This window comes from Puma concolor, chromosome A2 (genome assembly GCF_028749965.1).
Source record: "Puma concolor isolate L17-30 chromosome A2, mPumCon1.1.hap2, whole genome shotgun sequence".
NCBI classification, from domain to species: domain Eukaryota; kingdom Metazoa; phylum Chordata; class Mammalia; order Carnivora; family Felidae; genus Puma; species Puma concolor.
In genome coordinates, this window is record NC_141668.1 from 55814934 (window position 1) to 55832069 (window position 17136).

The 17136-nt window shown below is 39.7% G+C and overlaps 1 protein-coding gene across 2 annotated transcripts in view; it reads right to left on the minus strand.

Moving 5' to 3' along the window:
* DNAH11 (dynein axonemal heavy chain 11) overlaps window positions 1–17136 on the minus strand; it is a 352527-nt gene that overhangs the window by 68436 nt on the left and 266955 nt on the right. For both annotated transcript variants that reach the window (XM_086694494.1, XM_086694493.1), the window contains 2 exons: window positions 10044–10279; window positions 8717–8839 (listed from right to left, as the gene is read on the minus strand). In XM_086694494.1, coding sequence (XP_086550620.1) covers window positions 8717–8839; window positions 10044–10279 — 359 coding nt within the window. The remainder of the gene's footprint in view (window positions 1–8716; window positions 8840–10043; window positions 10280–17136) is intronic.

Sequence of the window (17136 nt, forward strand, 5' to 3'; positions counted from 1 at the left end):
AAATCTTTTTAAAGTAGGCTTCATACCCAGCACGAACTCCATGTGGAACTTGAACTCACAACTCAGAGATCCAGAACTGCGCTAAAATCAAGAGTCAGACACTTAAGTGACTGAGCCACGCAGGCACCTCACTGTTAGTTTTAAGTTTCTATATAGGGCATGCTACTTGAAGATTATTATTAAAAGGATAAGTACATGAAGAATAGAGGAAAAATACAAAATGCCTTTTAAAAAATATTTATAAGTTCAGAAACAATCTGAAATTGTACCTTACAATAAAGTTACTCCAGCTAAGATTAAAGTCCAAAAACTACTTCAATAATATTTGTGGGGGGGGGGGATTTGAAAGATTAAAGAGATATAATTTTACGAAGATGTTTCACAGATCAGCAGCTTCTCTAATATGTAAGCCAGTAAATTTGCTTTGGAAAAGGTACATGTTGATAAATCTCCCCAGATATGTTTTCTGTCGATTGATATGATAAGATGTATTTTACTTAAAATTAGGATTGTCTGGAGTTTGGTGGATTTAATTATTTGTAATTACCCAGCTGTTGTCAGCCTGTGGCCATTTTATGACAGTGGTATCTACTATGTGGGTCAGGTTCAACTGTATATCTTCTCAAACACAGATTTAATGTGCTATTGATGAAACCATTACTAGAACCAAATTAAAGTCTGGGCTGATGTATTGGTCCACGGGGAGCTGTCAGACATGAAAGGAGTAATTAGTATTCATTACTTCATACTCCACAACATTCCAATTATTAATGAACTTCAACTTTTGGACTATGCTATATCTATCACAAGCATCTTCTCAGACATTCATTGTTAGGAAGAATAAACTAATATTGGTTAAAAAAAGGCCTCTAAAACAAACAGAACTGAAAAAAACAAAAACACTATTAATAGCGGAAAACTTTGTGAGGGACGTGACTTTCAAGAGTGTGCAATGCAAGGAGTATCCCACCTGCATGGGAGGAATAGGATACAATGAAGACATGCACCCGCTTTGCAACCCTCTTTTCCTTGTTTTCCAAGCTATCTTGTCTTTACAATACAAGGGAAACGTCTATAATCACAAAGGTAATTGCACAGACAGGACAGCAAAGAAATGTAATGATAGAAGGGACTAGAAAAAAAGTTAAGCAAAATGTTCATTGTTGAACATCAGAACAGGAGGCCCATCAGAAAATTTATAATCATGTAGGTTAGTCTGGGATGTGATCAAGGTAAACTCACAATTTTTCTGTTCCTGTTATAATATTACAAATGGGTATTTCTATTAAAAGCCCTATGGACCTTTCCTCATTAGTTTTCTTTTCCATTGTTTTCTCCTTTTTATTTACAGCATTAGAAGAAAAATAATTCTTACTTCAACCAATGTATTTTAATTTTGCATATCACCTTCTAGTTTGCACATGTATGAATTTTTAAAATTTTTCTTTTTTTCTTAGTGTTACATGAAGTAACAAGAAAGCATTTACCCTGTTTAAACAGACATTTTGTCAGATGAAAATAATACTATCACTAAAATATCAAACATTATTCCCAAGTACTTTTAAAGTTTTTATCAACTTGTAACAAAATGTGGAGTATTCTCAATTTTTTCCAATCACAACTAAGAGGTGTGAAAAAAAAAGGAAGTAGAATAGTTCCTCCTCAGCAGAGGTGGCTAATAGTAGTCCATACAGAACTCTACTGTATTACACAAAACAGCAGATGAGTCGAAGCTCCTACCTCCATTCTCTCAAAGACACCACAGTTCTTACACACTGGTGGGGAGCATTTGAATTTCTAGGAACACTATGGACAACAATTTGGTGTTGTGTTTTAATTTTTTTTTTCTTTTTCAACATTTATTTATTTTTGGGAGAGAGAGAGAGACAGAGCATGAACGGGGGAGGGGCAGAGAGAGAGGGAGACACAGAATCGGAAACAGGCTCCAGGCTCTGAGCCATCAGCCGAGAGCCTGACGCCGGGCTCGAACTCACGGACAGCGAGATGGTGACCTGGCTGAAGTCGGATGCTTAACCGACTGCGCCACCCAGGCACCCCTGGTGTTGTGTTTTAAAGCTTATTGTGCACACACTCTACACCTTAACTCTTCTGCTCCAGAATACGAACTATGAAGAATCTCTTGCTGTGTGCACCTGTAGATGCATAAACGAATCATCAGTATGTTACCATTCATAGCAGCCTGGCTTCTTAGAATAGAAAACATAAACATAACCTCAAGGCCCTTCAATAAGAACATTTAATAAATTGCGGTAAAGTGACACCACTATTTCAATGATGAAAATGAAACAATTAGAGCTAGAAGAATATGGGTAAGTCTTAGACACCTAATAGGAGAAACTTCAAATCCCTTTATACACACACACATACACACACACACACACACACACACACACACACACACACACACACACACACACACATACTATGTGACATTTTTGTAAAGCCCCAACTCAAAAATAAATGAAACTATTTTAAATAAAGCTTTGACATGATTAACAAAATTTAGAATACTACCTTTGGGAGAGGAGGCCCAATGGGAAATGAGAGGAGCACAAAGGCAGCTTAAAGAATTTAGTTCAGGGGCGCCTGGGTGGCGCAGTCGGTTAAGCGTCCGACTTCAACCAGGTCACGATCTCGCGGTCCGTGAGTTCGAGCCCCGCGTCAGGCTCTGGGCTGATGGCTCAGAGCCTGGAGCCTGTTTCCGATTCTGTGTCTCCCTCTCTCTCTGCCCCTCCCCCGTTCATGCTCTGTCTCTCTCTGTCCCAAAAATAAATAAACTTTGAAAAAAAAAAAAAAAAAAAAAAGAATTTAGTTCATAATTTGAATGGAAGATACTTATCTAATTTATCATTATGCTTTATATAATTTTATATGTTACGTATTTTATATGTATCAGCATTAAATAATACAACTTAAATGACCAAAACTCTCTATTGTTCTTAGGAGGCAACTTAAAACATCAAAAGATATGACTGATTCCTTTTTCACACGTCCCACTTCCAAAAAACAATGGCTTACACTTCTGGATCTCTGGCTTAGTCTCTGATTCATACTCTCACTGTACTTATCAGTGGTTCAAGATTCAAGAGACATAATCTATTCTCACTACCTACGTGTGCTATGCTCAGTTTGTATTTTTTCCCTCACCAGGTAAGAAAATGTAAACATAGAAAAATGGCCTAAACAACTTATTCCACATCACCAAACTGGAGGGTATCGGGCCAAGATTTGAACCAAATTTTATCCTGCTTCTTCTACCCTGGTGCTATTTTTTCAATTATTTATTTACTTATTTATTTGAGAGAGAAAGAGAGAGAATGGGGGAGAGGGGCAGAGGAAGGGGGGTAGAGAGAAAATCCTAAGCAGGCTCCATGCATGCACCCTGATGTGGGGCTCAATTTCACAACCCTGGGATCATGACCTGAGCTGAAATCAAGAATTGGATGCTCAACTGACTGAGCCCCCCGGGTCCCCTCCAAGGGCCAATTTCTGACAACTACATGCTAGTACATAAGCCTCACCTCACAACCTTAAAGTCTCTCTTGAAAATACTTTAAGTTTTTTTTTTAATGTTTTATTTATTTTTGAGACAGAGAGAGAGAGACAGAGCATGAGCAGGGAAGGAGCAGAGAGAGAGGGAGACACAGAATCGAAAGCAGGCTCCAGGCTCTGAGCTGTCAGCACAGAGCCCGACGCGGGGCTCAAACTCACTAACGGTGAGATCACGACCTGAGCTGAAGCCAGATGCTCAACCGACTGAGCCACCCAGGCGCCCCTCTCTTGAAAATATTTACATAGCTAGTTCAAGACTGTGGATTAATCACTGCATTAACTTTTCCTCCCATAGCGAGTCCTAGGGAAAAGATGGAAAAATGTATATTCAAAGAAACAATAAATTCAAAATCATGTTGGAAAGAGTACAACGAGTGGAAGCCAAAAAAAAACAGCCTATCATAGGAGGGGGTAATTAATCTGTGCGAATGAAGGGAATATGGAAGTATCAAATAGGTAAAGCATTTCCTAGGCTTTACAGAAGAGCTTCAATAATGTAACAGGCAACAGAGAATTCTTTTTAAAAAAAAATTTTTTTTTAAACGTTTACTTATTATCAAGAGACAGAGAGAGACAGAGCATGAGCATGGGAGGGGCAGAGAGAGAGGGAGGCACAGAATCCGAAGCAGGCTCCAGGCTCTGAGCTGTCAGCACAGAGCCCGACATGGGGCTCGAAGTCACAAACCGTGAGATCATGACCTGAGTACAAGTCCGAGGCTTAACCAACTGAGCCACCCAGGTGCGCCAACAACACAGAATTCTTAATGGGTTCTTCCACAGGTGAGTGACAGAAGCAGTGTTAGGAAAAGATTATCGTAATCACTCTCTGGGTTGGAGAGGAGTGAGCAGAGAGAGACTGTAAAGACGTTACCTCATTCAGCATGAAGAAATGAAAGGTCTGAATTACACTGTAAGTTGTAGGTAAAAAAAAAATTATATATATATATATATATATATATATATATATATATATATATATATATATTCCAAAACATTGATGAGAAAATAAACAAGGTTTAGGGGAAAAAGAGTAGGAAGAGTAACAATGGCCAAGCAGCATTCATAGGAATTCTACTGAAAGGTGGTAGTGACTATTTATTTGGAAAAAAAAGTTGAGAAATTATGTTTCCAACATATGTATTAACTGTCAGAGAGTCATAGTGATGTGGGAAACAAAGGCAGAAGGAAATGGTAGATAAAATTAAATTTCCTTATAACCTACAGCCTACTGACAAATACTAGAGATAGGTAGAGTATACATTCCTCCAGGAACTATCTTAAAGTTAATGCTTTGCTAGAGGGAAAAAACCACCTTAGTTTGACAATAGCTAGGCCCCTAGGATCTCAGTATCTTCTTTGGCAGATGAAAGTCCTTTTGGAAACTTACCTTGCCTTTACCTCCCCCAACTCCCAAGTATGTGGTTAGTCACTTCTCACAATCCCGGGGCAGGTCTTTCTGTCCCAGGTCCTGTCCCTGTGCTTAAAAAAACCCCACCTTTTGGCACCAAAAATGTCTCAAGAATTCTTTCTTGGCTTTCGGCTCCAGATCCCCTCCATAACTCCAAATCCACATCACCAGGTCATCTGAGAGGACATTTAGTCATTCTTTTAGTCCCCATTTTTGTCATCTGTGAAGATCTCTGATCTTCTGACTGTACAACATGTTTCAAAATGATCACATCTACCAGGTTGGTTTAACTACCTCTCCGTGTAGATATTCCCCAATCTACGTGGTCAGCCAAGGTCTCTTTATCAGGCTCCATACTTACATGTCCATTGGCTTCTTAGACTTCCTTTTTTGAGAATCTTAAAGTAGCACCTCAATCTCTGAGGGTCTAATAAGTGAAATCATTACCTCTTTCCCTACCACATTTCTCTATAAATCCCAACATCATTTAGCTTGGCAGAAGACTAGAAATTACCCTTAAACCTTCCTTTTTTTCCCTACCAACAAAATCCCATTAATGACCATGAACTGATGAAATTAACTCCTTGAGAATCCTTTCATTTGTCCTCCCCCCTCTCTCTCTAGTATCCCTTAGTTTAGGGTCATATTATATCTCAACTGGATGATTATAATTGTTTGTTAATTAGATCCTGGCCCTAGGTCCATCCATGCTCCTTCAATCAATACTTCACACCACCAATAGCAGGTCCTTTCAGAAACAAATGTGATTATGTTACTATCCTAGGATACTTACCAGTCTTCACTAGTTTCCCCACTGACTTATGCTCATGATTCTCAAGTGAAAATAAGGAGACTACAGATTTCTTATTCCAGGAGGACAAGGTCCTTCGGTCAAGAAACACTGCTATTGTTGGGGTGCCTGGGTGGCTCAGTCAGTTAAGTGTCCAACTCTTGATTTTGGCTGAGGTCAGGATCTCATGTTTCATGGGATGGAGCCCCACACTGGGCTCTGTCAGTGCCGAGCCTGCTTGGGATTCTCTCTCTCTCCCTCTCCTTCTGCCCCTCCCTTGTGCGCGCACACACACACACACTCTCTCTCTCTCTCTCAAAATAAACTTAAAAAAAAAAAAAAAAAAAGAACCACTGCTGTTGTCAACCGGTGTTACTGATAGGAATGGGCCCATTTAGTGTGTTTGGGGAAAAGAGGTAGAATTACCAACCTATCGAAAAAGGCCAACTTAGAAGACATCTGTGGGTGCCCAGACATCCCTACTCCGGGGAGTCCTGCCAGTGTGTCTGTTTTCACCTCACCCAGGCCTTACTACCCTTTTTCCCTTCCAGCACAAGACTCTCCCTCAATGCGGATCCTATTTGCAGTCCTCCCAAAGCTGTTGGGCTCTTCTGTGTGTTTTGCTATTTGGTATTAGTTCCCTCATTCCAAAATTCTCTTCTCCACTTGTCTACCTGACAAATGTCCACTCATCTTTCAACACTACTGTTAAATGTCCATCTGATCAAGTGTGCTTTTTTCGACAAAGCCATTCCAAGTCTCCACTATGGAAATGATGAATCCCTGCCATGTGAACTTCTATCATCACACCAAAGGCACGGTAATACTACTTCTATTGCTTATACGTCTGTCTTTCCCCTAAGGAAATGTAGCTTCCTTAAAGGCAGGGTCTGTACCTTATTGGGCTTTGAAGCTGCAGGACCCAGTACAGTGCCTGGCATAACAGTACTCAGAGAAGTTTTACTCAGGGACTGATACAATACACAGGGATTCCACCAGCACTGAGATTCTCTGGAAAAAGACACTAAAAACATCCACAAGGGAAAGGGAAGTAGGAAAAACTGGAGGTACAGATCTGAATTTACACTCTTATAAGTCATTGTTCCCACATGTAACAGTTTAGAAAGTAGAAACGTAATAAATGCACATGATAAAAACCATTTGTTAAATTCTTACATACCATTTAAAACTCTCCTGACCTTCTAAAAAAAATACTGGAATGATATGATCTGTTCTATAGAACCTAATAGAATTTGTACATATTTAAGTAATAATATAATTTCAAATAAGTCGTTCTAGATTGTTTGTGATAAAGCCTTGATGCTTTACATGTTTGTTTGTGAAATAAAAGACTTCTGGGATTCACAATAGTACGTAATTATATCCATGCTGAAGAAAAATTAGGACTCAAATTCATCAGTCCCTGGAAATTTCAGATTATATATATATGTGTGTATATATATATATGTGTGTGTGTGTGTATACATTTAATTATATTTAATTTATATTATGTATTCAGATCATTTATATATTTAAGTAATATATAACATGAAATATATATAGTCATATTTACTATATCTATATTTAAGTAATATATAGAGACAGAGAGAAAGAGAATGTGACCAAATTTCTTACACCCGAATTGTGTTATTAAAGGTTCATCTTAAAGCTACAGAATGAGTATGTCAATGAAAAAAAATTTTAGGTCTTCCTAATAGAGTCAAAACCTTAATAACAAAGATTTCACTTCAGTGGCATTTAGGATTTTACACTATATTTTTAACACATCAGACACAGCTACAATTATGTTTATGTCAGAGTTACAGTTTGTCAAGTAGCTTATTAGATTTTTCTAAATGCAACTCTGGGTAAATTTTGGCTTATTAAGCAATTATAAGTTGTCAGTCACTGGAAATGGGTTTACTTGTAAAATAAATACTAATCAGTTAGGGACTGTTTAAAAAATAGAAGCTAGTTACCATTAAGTAGACCTATTTCCACTTAAAACTGACAGAAATAAGGTGGTGAGGGGAAAGGAGACAGGTGACTTTGAGGCTGAGACTAGATGTCAAAAAAAAAAAAGGGTGTTGGGAAAATTCTGAAATGATCCCTCTGTGAAGGAAAAACAATAACAACAACAAAAGGGAAGGAAAGGCAGTGAAGTAAGTCTAGTGAAGGCTGGTGTCCTGAGAGAAGAGGCACAGGGAGCCTATGGAATGTCACAAGCCCCCGTGAGCCCACACAGGCTTGGTCAGAGACATACTTGCTACAGGTGACCTTGAACACATTTATAGCAAGTGCTGTGATGACTACTTAGAAGTGGCTTCAGTGCCCTGGGAGAATGTCCTGGAGAGTGGGGTGTCCAGGGGGAATGGCAGCTATTTGGAAGGAACTAGAGCTCACTGGGGGTGTTCCTACTTGCTGGTGGCACCGCTGCTGGTTTGGGAATGATTTCAGAGGCCCAATGACGAGTTTAATGCTTACAAGTATTTCAAGTTTATTAGAAAAGAGCACTAACATGGCAAAACCCTCATGTTGTTGATGCCATGACGCTGGATGACGCTGAATTAAAACAAAGTGTGTGGACTTAGGATACAAGAGATCTGCAGTTTAGGCAAACACACTACAGGTGTTTTGCCAACTCTTAAACTTCTTTGGGGTGAACTAATAAAGGAGCAACTACCCTCAGCTTTGTGGCAATGTGTTTTGTGGTTTATAAATCAGGAATTGGCTAACATGAATCTAAACCTATCAAGGAAACAGTCTGAAAGTCTGCGTAAGGTTTGAGGTTGCTTTTGTCTTGGAATGTAGGTGCCATGGAATGAAAACTCAGAACCATCACTAAGAAGATTCCAGTGGACTATGCTTGATCCTGAGCCTGACAAACAAAGCTATCACACTCATATGCAGCACAGAATATTTGTTAAAAATTCAAAAACACTTACTTCCCCTTTTTAATTGTGTTCCTGCCAAGCAGTGGATCAAGGACCGGATCTATTGTTTCCTCCAGATTTTCAACTAAGATGACATCTCCAAAGGCCAAAGCGGTTTCAATGGCATTCAAAAACCTTAAAATCCAATCACAATTGATATCATAAAGATGTCAATAAGCACAGGGAAAATGTTCCAAATTATTGAAATTATATTTGATGTAATGTAGATTTTTTTTAGTGAGACAAACTTAGAGAAAACTTTTATATAGTATTCAATTAGATTACATAGAAAATAATGAGTACATTTTGAGATGAATTACACAGTGATATTTTCCAAGTGAAATTGAACAGTATGACTAAGTCCATGGGTAAATTAGTTCTTGTGACAATAACCATGGTTGAGACAAATGTAACTTATCCAAACATCATAAATTTAAATTAATTTAACAGGTCTTTTTTTGATAAAAAATTCAAAATATATTAAATGCCTTGTGGTTTTGTCAAACATTCATTTAAAAAAAAAACCTTTAGGTTCGGTTGTGGTAAGTGGTAAATTATCATTATATTCTCATTCTCCAAATTCTCCATTCATTCTCCCTCTCCAAAAATAGTTTCTCCCCTTCAAAAATAATTTTCCCCAAGTATTCAGATAAGCAAGGAGTACATTTATCTGCACGACTGCAGAAATTCCTTATTTCACTTTATGTGTGAAAAGATGAAAAAAGGGTCAAATGAAGTACTAGTAAGTCTAAAAGTATTCAGAATTAACTGAAAACCAACTACATACAAGACTTTATTTATCATACAGTATTGTCATGAGGACCCAAAGACAGAAAGTCTCAATAGATTCAGTTCTCAAAAACTGTATGTAAAATGTGACGAAGAAATGATCTTAAGGCATTCCATGTTGGGACTTGTAGCCATGTTGCAATCCTACTCTAGGCAAAGTATATGTTCAGAAATAGGATTCTAATCACCATTAGGCCTATAAACGCAGGTGACAATTCTTGTGTCGCCATATGTCAAATGCCCTAAAGGATTACGGTACATCTAATTTCCATTCTTGGCCTTAGGGAAATGATCTATTTTTCCACTCAGGCACAGTGTTTGTTCCAATCTTCAACCTAATTTCATCTTCCGATTAAGTGGCTGCCATCCAACATAAATGACCTTTCAGCGAAAATACTTTATGTGAAACAGGAGCGAGCAGATAAACAATGTGTGCCATACTGTCACACTGCACAGTAGCAGAGGGGTCTAGCAAATGCCAGGACTTCGGAGAAATGAGACCCATTTCACAGCAGCTTAGCAGAAAGCCAATCCTTCTGATCTCACATACCCTTTCTGGCCCAAGTGTGTGACTTTCAGGTCAGTTCCATACTTATTCTTGATCCACTTAATTCCCTGCTGCTGGGGATCTATCATCAGAGGCCAGCGCTCACAGTGTGTTAGGATAGCGGCATTTTCGGTTGACATTCTGTCACCGGGCAGCCCTTCGTTATTCCAGGTGGCGATTGTAGCATCATCCGTCAACATGGCAATTAAGTCCAGGCCTTCGGTTATTGGGATGGAAACCTTGAAAATCAGAGTTGAATGCAATAAACTGCCAGTGTGGCAGAGCAAAAGACTCAGCATGACAGACAAGAAAACGAGAGACCAAAGCCTGGAGAACACATGTGAATTCTCTCTGGACTCTCAGAAGCCAAATAAAACTCTGGCTGTGAAATAGAATTCAACCTGGTAAGTATGGTATTTTTACCTCTCAGAATTCTGTCAACTGCAGTATTCAACATCTGGTTTATTATTGCATCTGACTTCAGGCGAAAGGGACTCTGCCCTCTACATACATCGGCAGCTGCTCCAACAAGGTGAGAGGGAATTAGATACTGGGAAGGATTGCAGGCCAACAGAAATGCATTCGCTTCAATGGAGTAATCACCCCCACATAAGCACAGCTAAAATGCACTATCTTGCTCAGGCATTTCATCCTTTTTACTCCAGGCCAACCCTACAAGAGATGACTTCTCTTTCTTGGATAGGGTAATGGAAGGTATCCCTTCTGCAGGAACTCCATTGGCTTGCTGGCTGTGCCCAGGAACTGACATGGCGGCCTCTCCTCTGAGAGGGAATTGTATGCCCTGTCAATGTGGAAAGGAGCATTGCAAAGGGAGGAGCTGTCTCCTTTGAGAGGCAAAGAGAAACCTATTTAATTATTTGATTTAATTTTTAAGGTTTATTTACTTACTTTGAGACAGAAAGCATGAGATGGGGACGGGGAAAGAGAGAGAAAGAGAGAGAAAGAGAGAGAAAGAGAGAGAGAGAAAGAGAGAGAGAGAAAGAGAGAGAGAGAGAGACAGAGAGAGAGACAGAGAGAGAATCCCAAGCAGGCTCGGCAGTGATAGTGCAGAGCCCACTATGGGGCTTGAACTCATAAACCATGAGATCATGACATGAGCTGAAGTTGGATGCTTAACCGATGGAGCCACCCAGGTGCCCTAAGATATCTATTTTAATATCTTCTTTTTAAAAATTTTAAATGTTTTATTCATTTTTGAGAGAGAGTCAGAGTGTGAGTGGGGGAGGAGCAGAAAGACAGAGGGAGACACAGAATCCAAAGCAGGCTCCAGGCTCTGAGCTGTCAGCACAGAGCCCCACACGGGGCTTGATCTCATGAACTGTGAGATCATGACCTGAGCCAAAGATGGACGCTTAACCAACTGAGCCACCCAGGCACCCTTCTATTTTTTTTTTTAATGTTTATTTATTTTTGATAGAGAGTGCAAGCAGGGCAAAAGCAGAGAGAGAGGGAGACACAGAATGTGAAGCAGGCTCCAGGCTCTGAGCTGTCAGCACAGAGCCTGACCTGGGGCTCAAACTCATGAACCGTGAAATCAGCTGAAGTCGGACGCTCAACCAACTGAGCCACCCAGGCGCCACCCTAAGAAATCGATTTTAAAGAATAAGGATCATTCTTTACAAAAGCAACTTTACAAAAAATAAGATTATAGGAAAGAATTTGTTAAGAAATTTATTCATTTGGTCATCAATCACCAAATATTTATGGAGTACCTCCTCTATAAGAAACAGCATCTGGAGACCCCGTAATGAGCAAGATGAGTAAGGAGCTAGTCCCATGGCTGGGGGGGGGGGGGGGGCGCTAATATGGAAACATGCCCTCAGAAGAGAGGGCAGTAAGAGCCCTACTTGGAGTGGGTTGGACGCGGGGGGTGTCGCAGCAGCAGCAGGAGTCTGACTGACTGGTTGACCATGGAGCTTCAGCAAAGAAGGTGCCAGAAGAATTCCTCCAGTAGAGCTACTGGATATGAATACATATAGGAAAAGTACCACTGATATGAACACATATAGGAAAAGCAGCGTAACATTCCTACTGTCTCTGACCACAGTGTTACCTTAGAAATAAATCAAACTCAGTCTCCTAGTGGGATGAGCAGCAGCCTTGGTATTGACACACAATTTTCTTAAAGACACAAGAAAAATCATATCTTTTCGAATAAGCATCCTCCTATCAGCAAGGGATCTGTGGCTTTAACTTCTACTTAATGCGAACAACTTGAAGCAACTGGAGGTTTGAAATAACTTTAATGTCTGATGCTAAAAGGAGAAAGTATACATGTATGTCTTGTGTCCGAATTTGGTAGTTTCAACTGTTTGAGCACCTACTGTGCACACAGTTGAGTGCAGGGGATCAAAGAGAAGTCCCCCTTTTTATAAAGGGTCAGTTTAATCTAGCAGGGGAAATAAAGCAGGTAACTCATAGTAAAGAATATCATAAATGTTGTGCCATACCTTGAGATTTAAATTTTCACAAACAAATTTTAGGATATTTTCTTGACAGTATTATGTTCAAATAGGTGGTTGCATAAGTGCACAAAGAAATTTTTTTTAATTAAAATATATTTTTTGGTATTTACACTATAGTAATCATTTTCATAATAAACTTTACCCTAGGTTTAGGCTGGGGAATATAAACCTCATTTCACATGTGTCTTTTTAATTCACTCTTTTCTTCATAAGTCCTTGAAGAAGTCTGCAGAAAGGAAAATGAGTCTGGAAATCAAACACAAAAAAGGGAGCCCTTTATGTCTCAAGTCAGCTTTGCAAATCCAGAAGGCTCCATCTAATTGCTTCATTCAGTAGCATCAACCTAAGGGTCAGCCCGGATGCCACTATGATATGAGGTGGGGAAAAACAAAAACAAAGAGGCTCCCCTCTACAGAGAAGAAGCTTCTACTTGAGAGAAGGAGAAGGATGGATGTACATGCCATGAATCAATCCAAACTAATCCTAACACCACATGTGTATCGGAATCCTCTGAAAACTAACCAAGTGGCATATTCCAAAGGAAGAAAGGGGACCTTCTGATGAGATGACACTTTCATTTCCCCAAGGAAGACTTTTGCACTGCTGATGGGAATGCAAACTGGTGCAGCCACTGTGGAAAGCAGTATGGAGAGGCCCCCCAAAAATTAAAAATGGAATTACCAAATGACCCAGTAATTGCATTACTGTGTATTTACCCACAGAATATGAAAACACTAATCCAAAAGGACCTAGGCACCCCTATGTTCACTGCAGCATTACTTATAATAGCCAAATTAGGAAGTAGCTCAAGTGTCCATCCAGAGATAGATAAAGAAGTGGTATATGTATAATAGAGTATTACGCAGCCATTAAAAAGAATGAAATCTTGTCACGTGCAACCACATGGATGGAGCCAGAGAGTATAAGGCTAAGTAAGTCAGTCAGGGAAAGACAAATATTATATGATTTTGCTCATATGTAGAATTTAAGAAATAAAACAAAAGAACAAGAAAAGAGACAAAGCAAAAAACCACATGGTTAAATACCAAGAACAGATGGACAGTTACCAGAGAGGAGGTGGGTGGAAGATGGGGGAATTAGGAAGACTCAAGAGTACACTTATCATGCTGAGTACCAGGTGATGTATGAAAGTGCTGAATCACTCTTTCGTATTCCCCAAACTAGTATTAACTGTATGTCAATTATACTGGAATTCAAGAAAAACAAAAACACACAGGGTTGCTGAACTGAAAAAAAAAGAAAAAACCACCACTCACATTTCTAGGTGACAAAAAAACCTAACATTTATAAGGCCTTACAAAATTTATTCACATACATTCACTCTTTTCCATGTCTCAGGTAACTTATAAGAGTTCTGCAAAGAAGCTATCTCTGGTTGTTTGCTTGTTTTTGCTTAGGGCACTGAGGCTTAGAAAGGCTACCACCACTAATAACCCCATGTATTTGTTCTGTCTTTAACTTCTCAGTCACATCGATGAGGAGAGTGTAAATGTCTCCATGAACTTGTCCGTCTTTCCACCTGAGTGCCCAGAGGACAATAACTCTAGATGGAAACAATTTTGGCTAACAATTTTACTTGGACCCACGGGCCATGTATGCCCATTACCCTGTCTTGTTCAGTCACTACCTTCTAAGCTATTCTCTGGATAAAAATCATGTTAAGTAACAGTTTAATTTGGACCCTCAAGGCCATGTACGCCCACTGTCCCTATCCTTTCAGTCATCACTCTGCTGCTGTTCCTTCCTGACCCAGCCTCCAGACTCACACCCCCAAGATGCACATTCTGCAACTCTTCCCACACACCCTTTAGAATCATGGTCCTATTCAGATCAAATAACCTTGCTCCCACGACCTGCTCATCTTCACCAAAACATCAGTTCTCACTTAAGCAGTGGTTCTCAACCCTAGGCTGCATACTGGAATCCATGAGAGCTTTCCACAGCTGCCAACAGGCAGCCTGTCATCACTAGTGATTCTACTTCAATCGACATTGATTTGTTTTAAAAGTTCACTTCCATGTGATCTCAACATGAGGCTGGGTTACAGGAACGACTCCCCTGGGGACGCACTTCCCTCGAGGGCTTTCTCCGGAGACTGTTTGTCTTAATACCCTCAACACTCAAAATGTGTGTGGGAAAGAGTTGTCATCCCTCTTACTTGCCTATAGATCATTTAGATATTGGCAAATCTAAAAAGACATAAAACAGACTGGTGATTCCCTAAGCCTGGAGAGAATGGGGTGATTGGAGCTAATGGATATGGGTTTTTTTCTGGGGCTGATGACCATGTTCTAGAATTGACCGTGATGATGGTTGTACAACTCTGTGGATATGCTAAACACCACTGAAATGAATATTTTAAAGGGGTGAATTGTATGGTGGGTAACTTACATCTTAATGAAAAGACATACTCAACATCTGCAACGTTCCAGGTACCATGCCAGGTTAACAAAATATACAGAACCCTTGCTTCCATGGATCTTACACTGCAGCTGAAGGAGGGAAAAGCTGTTAACCACAGTAAATGAATAAGTGAAACAACATATTAGCAAGTGATAAGTGTTATGGGGAAAAATAGAGTGGGATGAGACATACTGAGGGATGGACGTTATAATTCTTTCTGAGATTTGAAAATGGCATCTGAACAAAGACCTGATGGATGGGAATGAGCTATTTATATTACAGCACTATATATATATATTATAATATATAATTTATATATATAAATATGTATTTATATATATAATATATATTTATATTACAGCACTATATATATATATATATATAACTATTTATATCTCTATATAGATAGAAAAAACACCAAGGGCAAAGGGCCTGAGGTCAGAGCATATCTGGTATCTGGGCAGTGTGACTAAGGCAGAGCAGTGAGGAAAAGAATAATAAGGAGTAAGATAGAGAAAGGGGCAAAATCAAAGAGGGGTTTACAAGACATTATAGGACTTCTGGCTTTTGCTCAGAGTGCAGTGAGGAGTCACAGAAAGAATTCTGAAAGAAAATTCACTTAATCTGACTTGCACTTTTAAAGAATCACACTGGCTATTGAGATGAGATTTTGGAGAGAAACAACCAATATAGCAACAGGGAAACCAGTTAGGAGGTTTTTGCAGCAATCCAAGAGAGGGATGATGCCTTGGCCCGGGATGGGAGCAGTGAAGGTGGTGAAAACTGGTCAGATTCTGAATGTATTTTGAAGGCATAGCCTGTATAATTTCCTGGATGGGCTGGATATGAGTGCCAGAGGGAAGAGTCATGTCAAGGTGACTCCAAGGATTTTGGCCCAACAGAAGGTGAAGCTGTCATTAAACAAGTTGGGAGTGCCTGGGTAAAAGAGGTTTTGGGCGGGGAGAAGGTCAGGATTTTGGTTTGGATGCACTATATGTGAGACATTTTTCTGACACAGAAGTTAAGATGCCAGGGTCTGGGCCACAGATATACTTTTGCAAATTACTGGTGTACAAGTGACATTTAAAGCCACACACCTGGTGAGAAGTAGGTCAAAGATTAAAAGCTGGGCATTTCAACATTAAGATTGGGGAGAAGAGGAATAAATTAATGAAGTCTGAGAAAGATTCACCAGTGACATAGGAGGAAGATGGGGAGGAGGGGAGGTTCTGGACTCTAGTAAAGAAGGTACTGATGGAAGGATGGAGTAATCAATCACATCAAGCGTAGCCAAGAGTCAAGTAGGAGGAGACTGGAAAACAAACCACTAGACTTAGCAACGTGGAAGCAAAACTGCACAATAGGAGTTTTGGTAGAGTGTTGGGGACAAAAGCCTGTCCAGAGTAACTCAGAAAATGGAGGGAAGATCTGCAGACAGTGTTTCTAGATTGGTGTCTAAAGTGATGACTGCAAATGAGAACAGAGAAATGGAGGAGTAGCTGGAGAGGCAGGGAGGGTTCAGGAGAAATTTGTTGGTGTATTTTTTTTTAATTTTTTAATGTTTTTTTTTTTTGAGAGAGAGAGAGACACAGCATGAGTGGGGAAGGGGCAGAGAGAGAGGGAGACACAGAATTCAAAGCAGGCTCCAAGCTCTAACAGTCAGCACGGACCCCGACAATGGGCTTGAACTCATGAATTGTGAGCCAAAGTGACTCACTTTGGGCGTGAACTCATGAATTGTGAGCTTAACTGACTGAGCCACCCAGGTGCCCCTGATGCATTTTTCACATGAGAGAAATAACTACGTATGTGAATGCTGTGGACATGATCTAGTAATGAAATAGTAGACAGGGAAAAATTCGTCAGAGGAGAAAAATGCTCTAGAATTATCCTTGAGGAAGGAAAAGTGATGGAAACTAGTATAAACCTATATGATCACCTTTAGATAAAATGTCAGCTGTTCATCTTACAGCGTCAGGAGGCAAGACAGGGTATGAGTACAACATTTGCAGGTGAGAGATATGTCTGTGGGAGTTTATACACTTTTACACACTAAATGTGTCAAATATCTCTCAACATTCTTGATTGTTTCTGAACTCTATGCTCTGAACTCTATTTCCCCTGTGGAACCACCTTGTTGTAATTATCATAGTTTTAGAACATACTTTACAATCTCGAAGGACAAG